The 18,410-nt window shown below is 40.2% G+C and overlaps 1 protein-coding gene across 1 annotated transcript in view; it reads left to right on the plus strand.

Annotated features, from left to right (window-relative positions):
* Positions 1-18,410, plus strand: part of MALRD1 (MAM and LDL receptor class A domain containing 1) — a 378,194-nt gene that overhangs the window by 140,035 nt on the left and 219,749 nt on the right. The window contains exons 15-16 of the mRNA XM_065399653.1: positions 7,276-7,523; positions 12,140-12,428. Coding sequence (XP_065255725.1) covers positions 7,276-7,523; positions 12,140-12,428 — 537 coding nt within the window. The remainder of the gene's footprint in view (positions 1-7,275; positions 7,524-12,139; positions 12,429-18,410) is intronic.

The raw sequence follows: 18,410 nt of genomic DNA on the forward strand, positions 1-18,410 counted from the left end.
AAATTAAAAGTGAGGTTAATAATGTAAGTATATTCCTTGTGTTAGTGGGTTTTTTCCTCTGTTTAATTTGAAAGCATGTTTTGCAAAATAAAATTTGCTGCTCACAGATTTTTCCTAACATAAATTAATTCAGAGAACCGCTCTGCCTTTTAAAACAAACATAACCAAATCATTGTTTTCCACATGAAAAAATAAAAGCAAAAAATATGTCAAGCAAAATACATCTGGGATTTTAGGAACCTTGCTTACTTTGATGTTTCAGGAATTGTCAAGTCTCTTAGCTCTTTCATGAATATTAGATAACTTTAGTTTTGCAGCAGAAATCAACAAACAGTATCTTCAGTCTAGAATTCAAAAACAGCACTTCATATCAAAAGTATACTTCTCTAGAGAATTGGATCACACTATACTCTATTTCAGTATTGCTGGCAGACTCTTTCATCAATAAAATCTTGGTTAATTCTCATTCAGGCAAATCTCCATTGTTTGGTACACTACAAACAGCTGTATCATTGTAAATGTTATGAACACAGCTCATCAAAAATTAGATTATGACAAAGAAGGAATCATTCAGTAAACACCAGGTCAGATTCTCAGTTAGAGGAAATCAGTGTAATGTCATTTAAAATCATTTGAGCTGTGCTAATTTATATCCGCTGAGGATTTGACCCACTGTTTCTGGTTTCTGCACTGAAAAACATTTCCCTTGGTCTCCATGAATGGTGATATCAGTGTAGACATACTGGGACTGATTCTGATTTCACATGGCTGTAAACCAGGAGTAGAGCAGACTGAAAATTTGAATTTCCATCTTGTGGAAAATTCTAATAGTTTCACATTTGTTTTGATTCTGAATTCGGATAAAAAGTCAAAATATCAATATTTTTTGTAGAACGGAAAGTTCTAAAATTTTTGTTTCAGAACAAACAATATTTTGGTTTGCAAATGTCACTTCATTTCAGTATTTTCAATTGAAAGTAAATGATTCAACATTCCCAAATTGAAATGTTTAGTTTAATTTGTTGAACCAAATCAAAGCATTTCGTTACAGCTTAATTACACATTGAACTGCTGCAGTGCCTCCTGGTGATTGTAGTTCAGTGCCTCATGTCCTCATTCTTTGTATGGGTCAGGCTCCCCTGTGAGACTGCATTTCCCATGATGCACTATGGTGGTTCAGCCAGATAGGAAACAGTGGTGCATCATGGGAAAAGTGATCCAGCTGGAGAACCCATTCCATAGAGGAGAGTGGGGGCATGAGGCACCATGGCACTGCAGGCAGACCCACGTTAATGCTGAACTGATCCAAAACGAAACACTTCAATTCAGTTTGAAAAAGTTAAATGGTTAGCTTTTGGTTGACCCAACCTGAAACTAAGTATTTTGTTTTGATTTTCCTGACAGAGAAGTTGAAACATTTTGGCAAAATTGAAATATTCCTGCAGAAAATTTTGCTTTTGTGGAAAGCACATTGTCTGTCAAAACAAACAGATCCTAGACATTTGGCTGGAACATTCCTAATTTACTGTAAAAAAGAGGAATTCCAATAAAGTCACTGGATTTAAACACTAGAATGGCCCAAATTGAGAGAGCAGGGCCAGAATCAGCCCTAAAGTTTCTATAGCAGTGTTGATTAGACATATGGCCTAATTTCATGCAACTGTTAAATATGTAGAGCCAGCTAATGATCCCATTCCTTTGGTTTAGTAACACCTTATTCCATAAGATGTTCAATAAGAGTCTCAGAGTCTGACCCATAGTATCACCATAAAACACAGACTTGACGAAATGGTCAACTTAACTTAGCCTTACATTTCCTTGTCATTGTACTTTGCAACATTTATGTTGCCTTAACAATGTGTGTGGTGTTTTGTTTTTTCATAGTGGTTTTTTCTTGCATTTAATAGGTGCTATAGTGTACTAGCGTTTCCTTCCCTTTTCTGATACTTTTCCAATGCGAAAATTAGAGAACAGCTAACTATAATTTGCCAACAAGAGAACAATGGACAGAAATGTCTCCTGTGTGTTCCCCTTGCCCCTGAGGACATTATTTCTGTAACATATCCTAATGTGACTTTCTCTGGTAACAGTGCCTCCTAGCCTCCTTTTCACATCCTCTTCTCTTCACAGCACTGAATGTTAACAGATGAAATTCTTAGAGACTGGAGCTAGAATATGGAGACTTCAGTTATTTTTCATGAAATCATCTTTAAAAAATTGCTTTTAAAAATACATAAACAGCAGCCACCACACTCATTAAAATCTTGGTCACTAAAGTGAACAGCAGATGTTGGCATCATAGTTTAATTTTCCTTTGAACTAACTGAAGGACCGTGTAGTCAAATCTAATCTGCAGCATACAATAAATAGTTCATCAGCTTGCTTCTGCTCTCAGTAAATTTCTGTGACTCTATAACTTTTAATAGTCACTTCTTATATTTTAAAATTTGGTTACCAGATCAAAGACATAAGCTTATCAGCTACAGGTTAATCAGTACTGCACAAACAGGATGAGACAATATCGAAAAACATTTATTGAAGAAAGCATTCGCCTTTGTGAATATGGTGAAAAATCAGTTGAAATGGCATATAAAAATTGTGGCTTGGGTCCTGAATCTTTATCTTACCTTGGATGATGATGATAACTAATAAAGATTAGATTGTTTTTTTCAAGGCAAATTTCCCAAAAGAAAAGAACAGAAAAAATGTACCTACATTTCTAATTCTGTGTACTCATTTAAACAGTACAAAATAAGTTATGCATTTGATTGACTCCATTTCCATTCTAGAGACAAATATAAATCAGCCCCTAATATTGCTGACTGCTCAAATTTACAGTCTAATAGGTTTTTGTTTGGGGAAAAAAATTGGCAGTGAATTTGATAGTAGTGAAAGTGGGGCCTTTATAGCTTTGGTTTGAGCCTACACAAAAGGGATATAAGCTAGGCAGATGCTATACAGTCTTCCCCACAAACTTCTCTCTGTGAGTGTTAACATGATTTCCTGTGCAATCCCAGTTTCAACTCACAATGGAGACTGCCAAGCATGGTAGATTAGTGGTTTTTTGCTGAAGAAAAGTATCCACTAGGCTATATGCTGAGATCACAAAACTCATTTTGATTCATTCTTTCAGGTCACCAGAAGTATCAGATTAGTACATGCTTATGCCCGCTGCAATTTATCCTCAAGATTTCTCATCTTTCAGTTCTTGTTTCATGGTGAAACTTCTGTGTAAACCAGATTTAGGTGGTCATTCTGTCAGTAATACTTGGGACTGATGGCTTTGGATTGGCTGTTGATGTGGCTTGGCAGAAGAAAATTCCCATAAATATGAAACAAATTTAAGTAAAAAGAAAAGCAATCCAGATTTTTCACTTTGATATTGCTTTTTCTGTAAATATTTATGGTTACAAAAGATTTTGGGCCCAATTACTATTACAATACTTAGTTTTATGGTATGCATATCCTATTCAACCGTTCTCATGGACAATAACAAGGGTTTTGTTTTCATGTCATAATCCAGGTCTGACCTTTCAACTGTGAGCTTTTTCCCAGTTTTATGTCATGGTAAGGTCTATCCTAATTTACCCCAGAAAAGTGCTGTTTCCATTTTTTTTCATTCTGTAGGCTGCCTCATAACAGACAGCCATTAAAAGACCCCTCCCCGCCACTGATTGTTTGTCACAATTGTTCATTCTGTGGAGCCACCAGAGAAGGATCCCTTCACCAACTGCTAAGCCACAAATGACCTTTGAAAACGACTGCCCCAGGGGTCTTAGGTCTGTGCTGGCTTCTGTGAAGTCCTTAGAGGAGGAAAGTCTGCAGGGTTCAAGTGTAGAAAACCAGAAATTGGTAGTGCTGGCCAAAGATGGGAGTGGGGGCCGGAAGCCTGAAGGATATGCTGATTCAGCACATCTGTTTAGTAGCTTTCAAGTGATGGGCTTTTATGGATCCCTGGCCATAACTCAAGGTACCACTGCCTCCCCTGAATGTAGAGAGCCAGTCTGCTTCAGAAATTTGTGATTTAACAACTTTCTGCTCCAGACTGGGGGAATCTGGCCCATAATCTCTGCAAAATCCATGACGACCCAAACATTAACAGAGCAATATTGCAAGGCAATACCCACAAAGACAGTTAATGTAAAAGTGCTTTAAAAGATGGTGCTTCTGAGACACTATTGCTAGTATGTTGTTCAGTATGTGAATCCGTCTTGTGGATAAAGGATTTACTTCTGTACAGAGGTGCGTCTTGTCATAAAGGGAGTTTTTGTTTACGACACTTTACAGAGGATGTATTTTTAACTTTATAACTTTGGATATTTGTGCTGGAAAGCAGATCAGGTACTACAAGTGTTAGCAGGCAGACTAAGGTTACCCTGGGGACAGTCAGCTCTTTCAAATATCTGGGATTTATCCCTGCAGATTGCTGCTAAGAGAATGATCAGGGCAGAGCTTTTATCAGGCCTCTAATATGATAAGCACTGGTCATTCTATAGCTGATTAAATTTGTCACAGCTATTGTTCTTCAAGTATTGTAACATGTTGGAGTGTATCATTAGTACTGCTTTGTTAGTGTAATTACACAGGAGTATAGTAACCACAGAATGGTGTCATCACGGCAGAATATATTGCAGCATTATTACAACAGTGTTAGGAAACTGCAGGCATCTTTACTGTACACTGAGGCTAACTGTGCACCAGAGGGGATCTCTGAACCAGCTCTGAATAAGCTGATGTGGAAGTGCCTACTGGAAGTGGTCTAAAAGCAGGATACATGTTTACTGTATGCAGATCCTTCTGAAAGAGGCTCAGTAGGGCAGCAGTGTTTTTCCAAGCCCAGAGGCTGGACGAGTGCCACTGGAGGGGCTTCACGGCCACCCTCTGACCTGCCTTTGGAGTTGGGTGAAATGAATTCCATTTCTATCCCTCTCCCACAGTGAATTCCCTACCAAATCCTGGAAACTTGGTGTCCCGCTGTGTCTGTAGGAATGAATTTCACCCTAAGTAAACAATACTTATGTCAATTTAGTAAATGAATTGTTACGGCCCAGATTGCACCTGGCTCTATGCCCAGGAGGGGAATAAAACCCTCACCCCTGTGAAGCCTCCCCACATCTTAGTTCAGGGGCTGGGGAGGAGATCAGGGCTTGGAGACTGGTACCCCCCTCCCAATATGAAACATGGGTGAAGAGCACCAGAAAGCAGGTGGAACCTTGGCTATAAGTTTCCTGGGTAAGGGTACAGTTTTGGGAAGAGAAGAGCTGCACATCTTGTCTGCTAAAGAGAGACCTCAATGCTCATAAGTAAAGTAGTTTTGTGAAAAGGAATATGGTGGTATCATTAAGCAGTTAAACCTTCAACTGTAAATCTGAATTTTTAGTTTTCTACCCCGTTTTTACTGGAAGAATGACCCATTTAAAATTGCTTCATTAAATAAATATAATAAAGGCCCCGAAGCTTTAATTTACATTGAAATGCTGGCAAAACAAACATCATAGAGCATCAGTTTGCCAACTGCAATTCTCCAAAGCATCTCGCTCGTTAATTTTGCCAGCTAACAATATACTTCAGAATTAAGTTTTCATTTCCCCAGCTGTAAGATTGAAATTGTAATTTTTCATAAATTCTCAGACTAGAAAGGGACATTAGCTTAGAAATAGGTTAGCTTTTGCTCTATTTAATTACCTCTTTTGATACAGGTGTTTCATGTAGGTCATGTGTGGCCAATATAATTTTGATCACATGCCAAACATTCCTAATATAAAATAGTTTATTTCTTAATTATTGAACTGTTGTCCAACTGATTAACTAGCTAATTCACCAGCCCTGTTCCATTACTCCAGAAGCAACAGGTTGGCTTTGCCTTTATACCTCTTGGTTCACAGTTCAACACAGAGGTACTTGCTAGAGGGAATTTTACATATAATATCTGCAGCATTAGTTGGTATATTAAATATCAGTATAGTTTCAGGTCCTGATTCAGAAAAACATGCTTCTATATGAAAGGTGCTTGAGCATGTGCATAAGTGCTTTACTAAAGAGAAATGGATTTAGCAAGCGTGGGAGTCTTAAAAATCATAATGAAATGAACACGGGACAGAAGTTGGGGCTGCAGTAGCCTTATGAATTTTGTTGGCCGGTTACTCGCAATTCAAAGTTATTATTATGTTTTGAATGACTATGTGCTAATCCTTTTTGCACAACAGACTTTTTGGTTATTGTTCAAGTCTACACTATATTCACAAACAAAAATTGTCAGGAAAAGAAACAAATTTTGCTTGAATTTTCATTAATAATTTTTGAATTTTCCTTGCTTCTTTTTTACAGACAGTTAAATTTCCAGTAGATAAATTTTGGGGGTGTTTGGCTGTGTTGTTTTGGTTCAAGCCCATCTCTAGGACTTGAAGAATCATTGGCCTCTCTCCTGAGACTTCTAAACAGATGCCACTTAAATACAGCTACCTTTTAGATGTTGAACTTCATCAGACCTCTGAAGAGGCTCAGGTTCTGATTGTACTTTAAGAGAAGGCTTTTGTGAGTTCTTCTTTTGTCAAACAAATCAGGTTGGGACATTTGAAGAATTTAGCTTCAAAATACTTTTTCTTTCCAGTAATAACAACAAGACTTATTTGAGGCTTGATCCAAAGCCCACTGAAGTCAATGGAAAGATGCCCATTAACATTAGTGAGCTTTGGCTCAGGTTTGTAATTATCAGCAAATTTTAAGAAAATCTAGATAAAACTCTTAGAATATTGTAATTCTGTCAACATAAATTTATATGAATAGCTGACTTCAAATGTTGACCAATTTGGCACTTTAGAAAGTAAATCTAAGTACTTGAAACTTGTGAAACAACTGTACAGGAAATATAAAACACACATTTTATACATATAAATATAATCAGACTTTGACAGCTTTATGTACAGGCATAAAATAATGTTCAGTTATAAGCATCTTGATTTGCATATTGCCCATTAAAATGTGTGTGTTAATTCTTACTGAAAGCAAATGGTTAGAGAAAATAAGCTAGAATTAAAGGACAGAGGCTGTTTGGTAATCAGAAATCCTTTTAAAATGATCTAATTATCAGCAGTCTTTTTATGATAGTAAACCAACCACTTGTCTATTAAAAAGTCTCATTAATAAAACAAGTTCATGTTTTTTTTTTCTGTTGTGAGGATGTAAATAAATCACTTGTTTGTCTATTTGGTTATCAGCTGGTTCTTTGGATCTACCTATATTTTTACACAGTATATTTTACAATAATTTTCTCAGGTACATCCATGGGGCGCTGTGATTTTGAATTTGATCTTTGTGCCTGGGAGCAGGATCAGAATGAAGACTTTGATTGGAATCTCAGAACTGGCAGCATCTTGAAATCTGGCCCTGGACCAGCTGCTGATCATACCTTGCAAGGGCCATCTGGTCATTACATCTTCATAAAGAGCTCGTTCCCTCAGTTGCCAGAGCAGAAGGCCAGGATTTTCAGTCCCAGGCTAAGCAGAAGAAGCAAAAACTGCAAGGTATGTCAAGTCATAATACTGGGAGGTATGAGCTTGATTTTAGAATGCTACAAAGTAATAATCACTAATGTGATAGATTATCACTAACATGTTTCTTAAAGAAAACTGGCATGTTCTAAAAATATTATGATCCTGATCCTGGGTTGACCTTGAAACCAATTACCAAACAAACATTTTGTTTCTCATGGTGCAGAAGATTAAAGAAGAATGACTTCTGTTGATGAATTAAGTACTCTGGCAGACTTGGAAGGAATCAGTAGTAGAAGCAGATATTGTCTATTCAGTGGGTGGCTTAGAAAAAGCTTATATAACAAAAGCACTGAAAAACCTGCATATATCTGCGTTGTGCTTTAATGGAGAAATTGAATAGAGGTACATTAACAACTGGATACAAGGGAGTGTAACTAGAAATGGAAGAATACATGATGAGAAGATTCTTCTCACTGATCTATCAGAAATTAAACTAGGGAAGAGTAAACTTTTATTTATCAAAGTGCTACAGCACATTTGTCATTGGTCCTGAAAAGAGCCTGGTAAACATTTGGAAAAAATGGATTGAAAGGCTGTCTAGTTTCAGTGCATCCTCTGCCTTCTTTGCTAAACTGCTGTTTTGTATCTTCTTCTTAACCCAGTGGGTTAAAACAGATATGCCTGTGGCTCCTGCAGTCACAGTACACTAGAAAGGGATTTCTGGAATTTTGGGGGGAAATGTTTTTATAGTATTACTTGCTCTATTTATATACTGTATTTTCGCACTCATTGACTATTGTTTTCCACAATTTATAAGGTTTTACAATGTGCAGATAAATGGGGTTGTCATGACAGATTAACAGTCTATTAAAAGAGGGTTATTAAAGCATTCTTGCTAACCTAATTGGTAATGCATGCATAATACATCAATTTACCTATTTAAATAATAAACCATACACCCGAATCAAACATAAATATTGCCAACTCTGTGTATTTTCACTAGCAGAAATAATTTTGTTTACCATTGTCTCTCCTTCCTCCTCCTCCTCCTGTAGTTCCTGCCTTCCTTCATGCACCCAAACTTGCACACATGAGCATGCATAAAACTACTGGAAGAATAAGGATTTGAGGCCTTTGTAAGAAATATTTTTATGAGACATTCAAAGGAGGAGGGAATGGAAGTTTGAAGGCAGAGCCGGGAAGGGGTTTCCTGGCATAGAGGGCAGGGCCGGCTCCAGCATTTCTGCCGCCCCAAGCAAAAAAAAAAAAAAGCCGCGATTGGCGGCGGCAGTTCAGCGTCAGGTCCTTCACTCCTAGAGGGAGTGAGGGACCTGCTGCCCTCAAATTGCCGCAGGTGCCGCCCCTCTCCCTTGGCCGCCCCAAGCACCTGCTTGTTAAGCTGGTGCCTGGAGCCGGCCCTGATAGAGGGTGGTGTTGAAGAAGGCCGAGAGAAAAGACCGGAGATTAGGGGGTGAAGTTAATTTAGCATTTTGGGTGGAGTAAAGACAAGGTGGAAGATAAAAGGAGATGTGGGCAGAGGTAAGAGAAGCCTAAGTTGTGTCCAGCCCTGAAAGTTAGGGGAAGGAATCTAGTGAATCTTGAGTTTAAAAGCGAGCATTCAGGAAATACAATTTCAATTCATAAATGCAAGAGTAAATCACTGTTAGCATGTAAATATCTACCCAGCATACTAGTAGAAATGATGTCAGCCTTTTCAATTTATCCATTTATGTGTACACCTGCTCAGCAGTTCTTTGCTGTTCTGATCACAAAACAACCACTCCTCCTCCCATCACCTTGAAGTATCTCCACTACTCATTATATGGCTGGAATTCTTAATCCATCCTCAGACAGGAGCTGAGTTCCAGTCCCTTGATTGAAAGACAATACCAATGCCTGTCTGCTTGCACAAATTTTATCATTTTATTTTATTTTGACCTGTAAAAGAGGGTGTTTCATCTTTCATATTAGAATTTTGCAGAGATTCATTTTGTTTTGCTGATTAACACCTATACAGCTACTTTATCTTAGTTTGATTCCATATAGAAACTAGACATGTCAGGAGGGTAACGATCAGAAATCTTCTTGATGCTGACAAATTTAAATTTGATTTTTAAAGAGCCTTTGATTTGAGCTGATTCTGAGATTCTCTGAGTGTACAGGTGCAGGGCTGCTCTTTGGAACTGAGGCAGTCTAATCCAAACACATTTCTAAATAGATTTACTGAATTTTTCAAATGGAACCTCATCTCAAACTTTAACCCCTTACACAGATAGTTCATACTGAAAAAGAGAAAGTGTAATAGTGATTTGGGAAATTTACTTTTAACAGTTTTGGTTGGTTTAATATTTTCCAGATCACTTGATTTCACTGTCTTTATCTTCTTGTCAAATCCCAAACCCTTTATAGATAAGAAATTCAGGAAATGTTAAACAAAAATGATCAGATTTTATTATACAAATATAACATGAGTAAATCAGTTTGTCAATAGAGAAAAAATAAATTAACCACTAAACATTTAACCTGGAAATTCTGGGCCATGAACTTATGTTTTCCAAATCAGTTTCCTAACAGCCTTCTGAAAAAGATATATGAAAAAAAAAATCTTCCCCCATATTTGAAAATTTCTGCCTAAATCCTCTTTCTCCTTATGTTCTCTGACTCATAGTCCCACTCCTTTTAACATCTATGTGTAAACAATAAAATATGCTTTGAAGAAATATAGACTAACTAATGATAAATGGTCCATTGTATGAATATTGATTTATATTGTATATTAAGTGCCAGAAGAATGGAGGAGGGTCACAGCTGGCAACAATTAGCTTTTTCATGAATAAATGTGTTTATCAGGTATATAGAATTGCCTTTAATCTTTAGGCAGAAGACCTTTTTCCTATTTTGAAACCGTCAAAGCCAGGTTTGACTTTTCAAGCACTTTTTTGAACATCTCTGCAGTTTTGAAGTTTCCTTTTATACCAGTTCTTCAAGAGAACTCGGGTTTGGATCATATTGGCATGCACACACGGCTGGCTGGCTTTGTGAACTGTAGCCAACTGTATTTTGATGTTCAGAAGTGCTGGTGAAGCATCAGTGATTGAGAGGCAAAGTAGACATGGAATGGAATAAAGAATATAATGAAATAAGGATGATAATCTTGTGTTTCACAGAGTACATTGATTGCCTGCAGGGATCAGGAGGGTTTTCTCTCATGCACAGAATTGCATATTTAGCTACATATATAATAGGGTGGGAATGGGGACACCATTTTCAGTTGATGCCACCGCAAGATGCAGATTCCAGTCTCAGCTGACCAGTGTACTCGTCTGCTATACGAAATCTTATGTTCCACAAAAACTACCTGTTTCAAGGCCCAGGACTGCATCAGAGTAGATACATTTTCTTATTTCTTAGAATGAGCAGGAGTCTAAATTCCTTGGAGTCAGTGCAGAAGCTACTTAAGTATACACATTAGAGCCATAGGTAGAAATCCTGGCCCCACTGAAGTCAATAGCAAAACTCCCATTGACTTCAATGCGCCCACCATTTCAGCCATAGAAGATATGCAAATTGCTAAATGTAAAAGGAGGCAGAAGGCAAGGAAAACACAGTGTGGTTAAAAGGCAAGCTATACTCAAGCCAAAACAGTATCCTTCAAAAAGTGTAAAGTGATACGAATAGAAAGGAACACAACTTTATGGCAGGCACACTGTGTAATCTGTCATTAAAATCAGTTACTCTACCAGAGAACTGAAGGATAGTGAGAGTTGAGTCTACATTTTGTCAAGTGCCAAGGTGATCCCATAAATTACAGACCAGCAAGTTTTACTTCAGTACCAGGAAATTAGTTGAAAATATAGAACTCATAGTTGTAATTTATTTTAAGAAGTCTTTGATAAATCCATCACAAGAAGCTGGGAAGGAGACTAAGTAGTAGTAGAGTGAGAGGTAAAGTTCTGTCATGGTCTAGAATCTGGTTGAAAGAGAACAATGTATAAGAATAAATGCTTCACTGGCAATGACAACATCTTCCCTTCACTGTGGTTCTTCCTTGTACTTTATCTACTGTTATCCTACTTGAGCACTGTCATTATGTTCAATATTCTGTTTTTCTCTTTTCACTTATGAGTCCTTCTATTTTCTCTACTCTCTCTTTGTAGAGGCTCACTCTGAAGCAATCATACTAGGGTAGGAAAGAACTCTGTGCAGGTGAGGCACTTCAGAGTCCATCAACAACACCATAATTAGCCTGAGAAGAGTCGCACTTGAGAGATTCAAGATACTCCCCATATGTTAAAGGACATTGTTTATACATTGCTCCTTGCCCCTGCTGTGTCATCAGTTTTCACAGTTTTAAATTTAAATGTGAAATATGCTCAGAAGAAGTTTACCAGCAGCTCTATAAGCCCTGAAATGTTGGTTTCCAAAATAGCTTTCATTAGTTTACTGAAGGAATAGTTCTACAGATTACTACTAATGATATTTTTCCTTGTGTTTAATTAAAACTCTGGATAATGAATGATTCAGCAGTTTTGATGCTCTTCTGAGAACTGAGGATGCTTCTGTAGTGAAAATTTAGGGTAATTATAATGACAGAGTATACTTAATGTTCCCTACTGGGTATTTAATGTCATTACTCTTGGTTGCAGATATTATTTTATTACCATATGTATGGCGTGAACATTGGATCATTAACCATCTATCAGGTGACAGCATCAAACCAAGAAAAAGTCCTACTCCACCTAACTGGAAACCAGGGAAACTTCTGGCAGAGAAAACTGTTGCTTCTGGATGCAGATGAGGACTTTCAGATCACCTTTGAAGGGCAAGTTGGGAAAGGATACAGGAGCAACATAGCACTTGATGACATCACGTTCACGAAGGAATGTTTGCCATCACCTGACTTATCAGCAGAACCCACAGCACTACCTTCAACAGGTACATTTCTATTAAATAGACTTAGCAATTTCACAGCATCAGATTATGGAAAGAATAGCAAACAAGCCTTACTTTGATTTTTCTTTTTGGGTTTTTTTAATGGTCAGAAATGAATATAATTTGAAATAGCTCTTTAGTATGTTGACCAAAGTATTGTGTAGAAGAGCTGTTTGGAAAAGTGAGTCACTGATCTTGAATCTGCATGACATACTCATCTTGAGCAGGACAAACTCACAGGAGTGGTCCCATTTAAGTCAGTGGGGCTATTCACTTGTAAAATCAAGTGTCAAAGGACAAAGAGTGCAAGGGGCTTGCTTCCCTAGAGGCCATATGCAAAGACTGGGCAGAATCCCAATGGGGAGTATAGGTACAGCTTCCTGCTAGCACCTCCCTGGATGCAAAAGGTACATGTGAGACAAGAGGAAGAGGGCAAAAACCCCTCCCTGCCCACTTGCCAGAAGAACTGTTGCAAGGGTGACAGAGCTGCTACTCCAGCATATGCTCCCACTGTAATTAGTGTGCCACCAATCAACACATAGCTTCCAGCATGAACTGAAATTTAAGTCAGAAGCTAACCCTTAATTTCCATCAATTTTGATTGTGAGTGATTCATAGCCAGTGAATCAGGAAAAAGCTCTTCCTGTTTTTAGACAGCTTTTGGCAACTAAGCTCTCAGATGCAATCTATGAATATGCAACTCTCATTGGGATTTCTGCCATGGCTTGAGGGCAGTATAGGACTCTCAGGATTTTGTATCTTTTGAAGGGGAGGCATTTATAATGGGTTTCCATTGAATTGGGAGCCTGTTATTTTCCTAAATCTGTTTTCAGAAAGCCTCGTTGAGACAGTGAATTGGGATACAATAAGCTGTAATTTTTATTTTATTGATCTTTTGTTTCACATTTGTTCTTTCCATAAGCATAGTAGTTACCATCAAATTGCATAACTACTTGAAAATTATGACAAACACAGTTTAAAACAGTCTAGGCTTGGCTGTGGTAGAAACGCTGTACTTTTCCTAGAGAATGATATTTTTCTAATGGTTGATGGTTTGGATTCACTTTCCTCTTTCTTCTCTTTGGGGTGGGGAAAGTTTTTTCTTTCTAAAAGGCCCTGTGATTCTGATCTTCAGCATAATATCCATACTAGAGCTGGTGGGAATTCTCTAGATTAAATGAAATGTTGGCAAAATATCCTGTTTTGCTGAGACATTGGTTTCAATGAAGTTTCCATCAGGGATTGGGGGTGAGACAGGAGACACTCTGTAGCCTGAGGGTGAGGGCATTGGCCTGGGATTCTGCCTGACTCAGAGCAGAGATTTTCATCCTATATCACTCTGACTCCAAGAGAGCAGGGACTTGAACCTGGGTCTCCCAGATCTCAGCCAGTGCCCTAGCCAGACAGGCATATACGAACACACTCTTGCTTCCTGAATCGAAAAGCTCAGGTTTCAAGCTAAAAACAACTGACAATTTAGTTTTTGCAAAAATGGTCAAAATGTTTTGATTGTGTTCCAGCAGAGAATGAAAGCAATTTTGAAACCTCAAATGTTGCTGCAAAACAGAACAGTCATCCTCCAGTCATCTCTAATTTGTATTCCTCTTACTGTCCCCTTCCCAAAATATATATAGGCATAAGATATAGTTCATGCTAACAGTCATGGGTTCTGTGGACACAATGACACAGTGGCTAGCATTATCAATGACTGGTTGACTGAGGCTGGTTGCAATGCGATAGTAATTGCCATTAGGTACAGAAAGATGGTAGTTGACATTTGCTATTACTCCATAGCGTTCATTGAAATCATCTGACCTCTGATGCAACATCAACAACAAATTAATTGGAACAAAAGATGTAAAATGTAGTTGTTTTTGTTAAACTGGATTGTTCCATTATTAACAATTAAGAAAGCTCTTTGTCCTTCTTCATGAGGGTGTTATATTCAGTTTACCTACACAATCATTTTGAAAATTGCAGATGGCATGTGTACAGAAATCCTATCCCTTTCTATCTCCCCAGGCTGAGACAGAACTGGTCAAAATTCTCCAACATTTTTGATTTTGCAATTAATTTTTTAATTGAAATTTTGATTGGGTGGTGAAACAAACACAACTCAGACATATTTACAGAAATTATTTTTTAACATTTTTCATAGCTATCTAGGCTGCAATAACTTCTACAAAGCAACTATACACAAAAAGATGAGAGATTAGGGCCAGGGTGTGGGACAAACTGACTCCTGTCAGTTGGGGCTGAGGGTGAGCCCTAGGAGGCTATGGCACCTACCTGCCACTTGACTGCCTGATGAGGGGAGGAAATCTTAAGTCACAATGAGACCACAATGAGATTCTGCTGCCCACACCAGGATGTCTTGGGAGATGCCTCCTCCCCCAGTGTCACTTCCCAGTGCTCCCATGGCCATGCCTGGTGGTAGCAGGCAGGTCATGGACTCTGCACCGGGGAGAGGTAGTTTGGGTTTTGTGGTAAAGTTAATAGAGTGGAATTTTGGGGAGAGATTTTTCCTGGTTCTACCTTAACTTCCTGTGTAGGAACTTTAATATTTACTTAATCTCTCTTGTCTCTATTCCCAATCAATAAAATTAAGGTATTTTCCCATCTCACAAGAGTATTGTGAGGAGGAGTCGATTTATTTGTGTGAGGTGCACAGACACTACACCAGGGGTCGCCAACGTTCGGCACGCGGCTTGCCAGGGTAAGCACCCTAGCGGGCCGGGCCAATTTATTTACCTGCTGACGCAGCAGGTTCGGCCAATCGCGGCCCCCACTCGCCGCGGTTCGCCGCCCCGGGCCAATGGGGGCGGTGGGAAGCGGCGCGGGCCGAGGGATGTGCTGGCCGTGGCTTTCTGCCGCCCCCATTGGCCCGGGACGGTGAACCGCGGCCAGTGGGGGCCGCGATCGGCCGAACCTGCCACGTCAGCAGGTAAATAAACTGGCCCAGCCTGCTAGGGTGCTTATCCTGGCGAGCCGCGTGCCGAACCTTGCCGACCCCTGCACTACACTGATCAATACCATGGAAAAGCCTATAGAAACACGGAAACTCGCTATGTGGCTGCTGCTAAAGGATGGTTTTCTTCTTCAGAATTTCATTTACCACACTTTAGGCACTGGGTCAAGCTGGGCTGGAAACTCTATCTAGCACAGTGCATCAAGGTCAGAATTTGGCCCAGGGTGTGCAAGGGTTTCAAAATATATCCTTAATACCTCATCAAATCCTTACAATCCATGCCATTCACTGCTCACTTCAATCACAGCCCAGACTCTGTGGCCTTCATTACAGACAAGATCAATACTTGAAAAGGAAAACTTTATACTATTGTGACCCCAAGAAGTGCATTTGCTGAGGTTTCTAATTCTGTACTCTCTGGTGTTTCTGGACCTGCTGCATTTACAGTAGATGTGAGTCCCTGTGGCAACATTTGAAACTTTAAAAGCTTTGCTTTTGATGGTGAAAGGCTGTTCAAAAATACGTCTATCAAACAAAAGTTATTAAAGCCTAAGAAAAAGCCATGAGGGACCCATTCCTTTGTATGATATGTCCAGGATGTAATCTGTAGAACTTCAGATGTTCACAGCAATTTCAAAGTAACAGTATTGGTGCCTTAGGATTCATCTTAGCTGACATTATGTTTAGAGTTTATGTAAATCTATTTGCCTTTTCTCACCGACAGAATTTCCATTTGTCCTGACCAGAGATTTAAACTCTGATTTCCAAAGGTCCCAGGCTCGACCTGCTATTAAACCATGCTTTTTGCTTCATTATGGACAGTTATGGGGATGGAATTAGTTGCAAGGATTTGGACCCTTGATACCCTTTGACACTGGGCAGAGGGAAACAAAGCAGCACCTGAAACTGTGCAGTTGGGATAAACCAAGACTGAGACATTTAGTCTTGTTTCCATAGGTTTAATTTTATAATGACCAGTGGTGTGTTGTCTGTGTATGCAATGAATGCATTGCAGGCCCCAGGACTGACTGTGTCCACAGGCCAATTCTGTCTGGCCTCCAAATGCACCTGGAGGATGCCATTTTATAGAACAGGAGGAGAGTTGCTCCACCTCAGAGACTGCTAACAACAGAAACAGGGCAACTGAGAAGGAGACAATCACAGGCGTCATCACTCCTGATGCTGCATGGACCAGCTGCAAAGCAGTATGCCCCAAGAGGAGGGGCTGGTGATAGACCAGGGGCAATAGAACCTGATAGACCAAGCTCATATAGCTGACTCCAGAAAGACTGTCTGAAAGACAGGCCACCTTTGCCTTTCTTTGTTTTCCTCCCGATTCCTCTCTCTCATAAGGGAAAGAGAGGGGAAAGGACCTTTCTTTTGTCTGTTTGTTTGACTTAGAGAACGCCTCATGTGCTGCAAACTGGGGGAAGGACAGTATAGATGACAGGCAGGGGGGTGGAGGGAGTTCCCCACATATGTCAATACCTGGAGACAGATAGTCACAGCTGATAATTTTAAAAGAGAACAGAGGTATAATTCTATAATAAGGCACTAGTCTTCTAAGTATTTAAACTCTGTATTTCCTGTCACTGTTTCTCTCCTTGGTAAATATTCAGTAATATTTAAAGGATGGAGGAGAGAGTTTGACAACTCAAAAAAAAAAAAAAAAAAAAGTCATTTTGAAAGCATTGTCATGGACTGCTGACAAACTGCCTGTCCGCATGGCGCTGCTTAGCAACCACCCCAGACTGGCAAGTCTCTCAGAGCTGCTTAGACGGTTGAGGCTCAGAAACAATAAAGCCTCATTTCAGGGCACTGCTTATCAACTCTTCACTGTATGAATAGTGATGGCTATTGTAGTATCTGGAGCTGTTCACATTCTACAATGGTAGCCTGTGTAGGAAGGCAACACTACTTACTCCTTCCACTGTGGCTTTCTTTGCTTTGGGTTGGATTTGAAATGTACAGTCTGCCTTGGGTAAGGGGAAGCACATAGCTGCAGCACTTCTGGAGCAGCCCTGGAAAAGAACTGTGACTCCTCTGCTCTGGAGCGTTCATCCCCTCTTCTGGAGTAGCCTACTCCCCACTATGTGCCTGGCCAGTTCACTGCCAGGTCAGCAAGAGGGGATTGGGGGGGGGGGGGGAGTCGAGCTAAGGTTCTTCCCATATTCCATCCCTCTCTGCCGCTTTGCTGACAGGGAGACTGTGACAGGGTTGGGAAAAACCCCATCCAGTGTGTGGTGAGTGCGTCCCATCACACTTCTAAACCCAAGTCAATATACTCACCCTTCTTAGTAAGGTAAGGAGGCCTAACGGCCAAAGTCAATGTACTCTCCCCTAATAGCTGGGCAGTGCGGCCCAATGGCCAGAGTCAATAGATTTGCCCCAGTTGGCAGGACAGTAAGGCCCAGCAGCTACAGTCAGTAAATTTGCCCTGGTGAGACAGGGCAATGCAGTCCAATGGCCAGAGCCAATAGATTCGCCCCTCTTGGTGAGGCAGTAAGGCCTAGTGGCCACAGTCCATAGATTTGCCCCTCTTAACGGAGCAGTAAGGCCTAATGGCGACAGTCAGTAAATTCACCCCAGTGAGACAGGGCAGTAAGGCCTAGTGGCCACAGTCAGTAAATTTACCCTGGTGAGACAGGACAGTAAGGCCAAGCGGCCAGAATCAGTTAGGATGGGGGCTTCCACGCACAAGAAAGGGGGGGTGGCAGCCTGGGTAAGGGGGTCCAGGCCCTCCCTCTCCACCAAACCCCAGCCCACGGCAGGGGCACATGCCATTGAGTCAGTGGGTGGGGCAGGGGGTCTGACCAAAACACACTGGCTCAAAATTCCAGTTCACTAGCTGGGCACCTATCAAATTCCCCTGGGCTGCTTCCTAGCATCATTCCCGCTGTCACGGTCTGGGCATCTCCTTTATGTCTCAGTTCTCCGGTCTGCACAGTCCCCGGTGACTCCGGACTCAGCAAGGTCTCTGTAGGTACCTTGGAGTCTACCTGGGTTGCGGCATCTCC

This window comes from Emys orbicularis, chromosome 2 (genome assembly GCF_028017835.1).
Source record: "Emys orbicularis isolate rEmyOrb1 chromosome 2, rEmyOrb1.hap1, whole genome shotgun sequence".
NCBI lineage: Eukaryota > Metazoa > Chordata > Testudines > Emydidae > Emys > Emys orbicularis.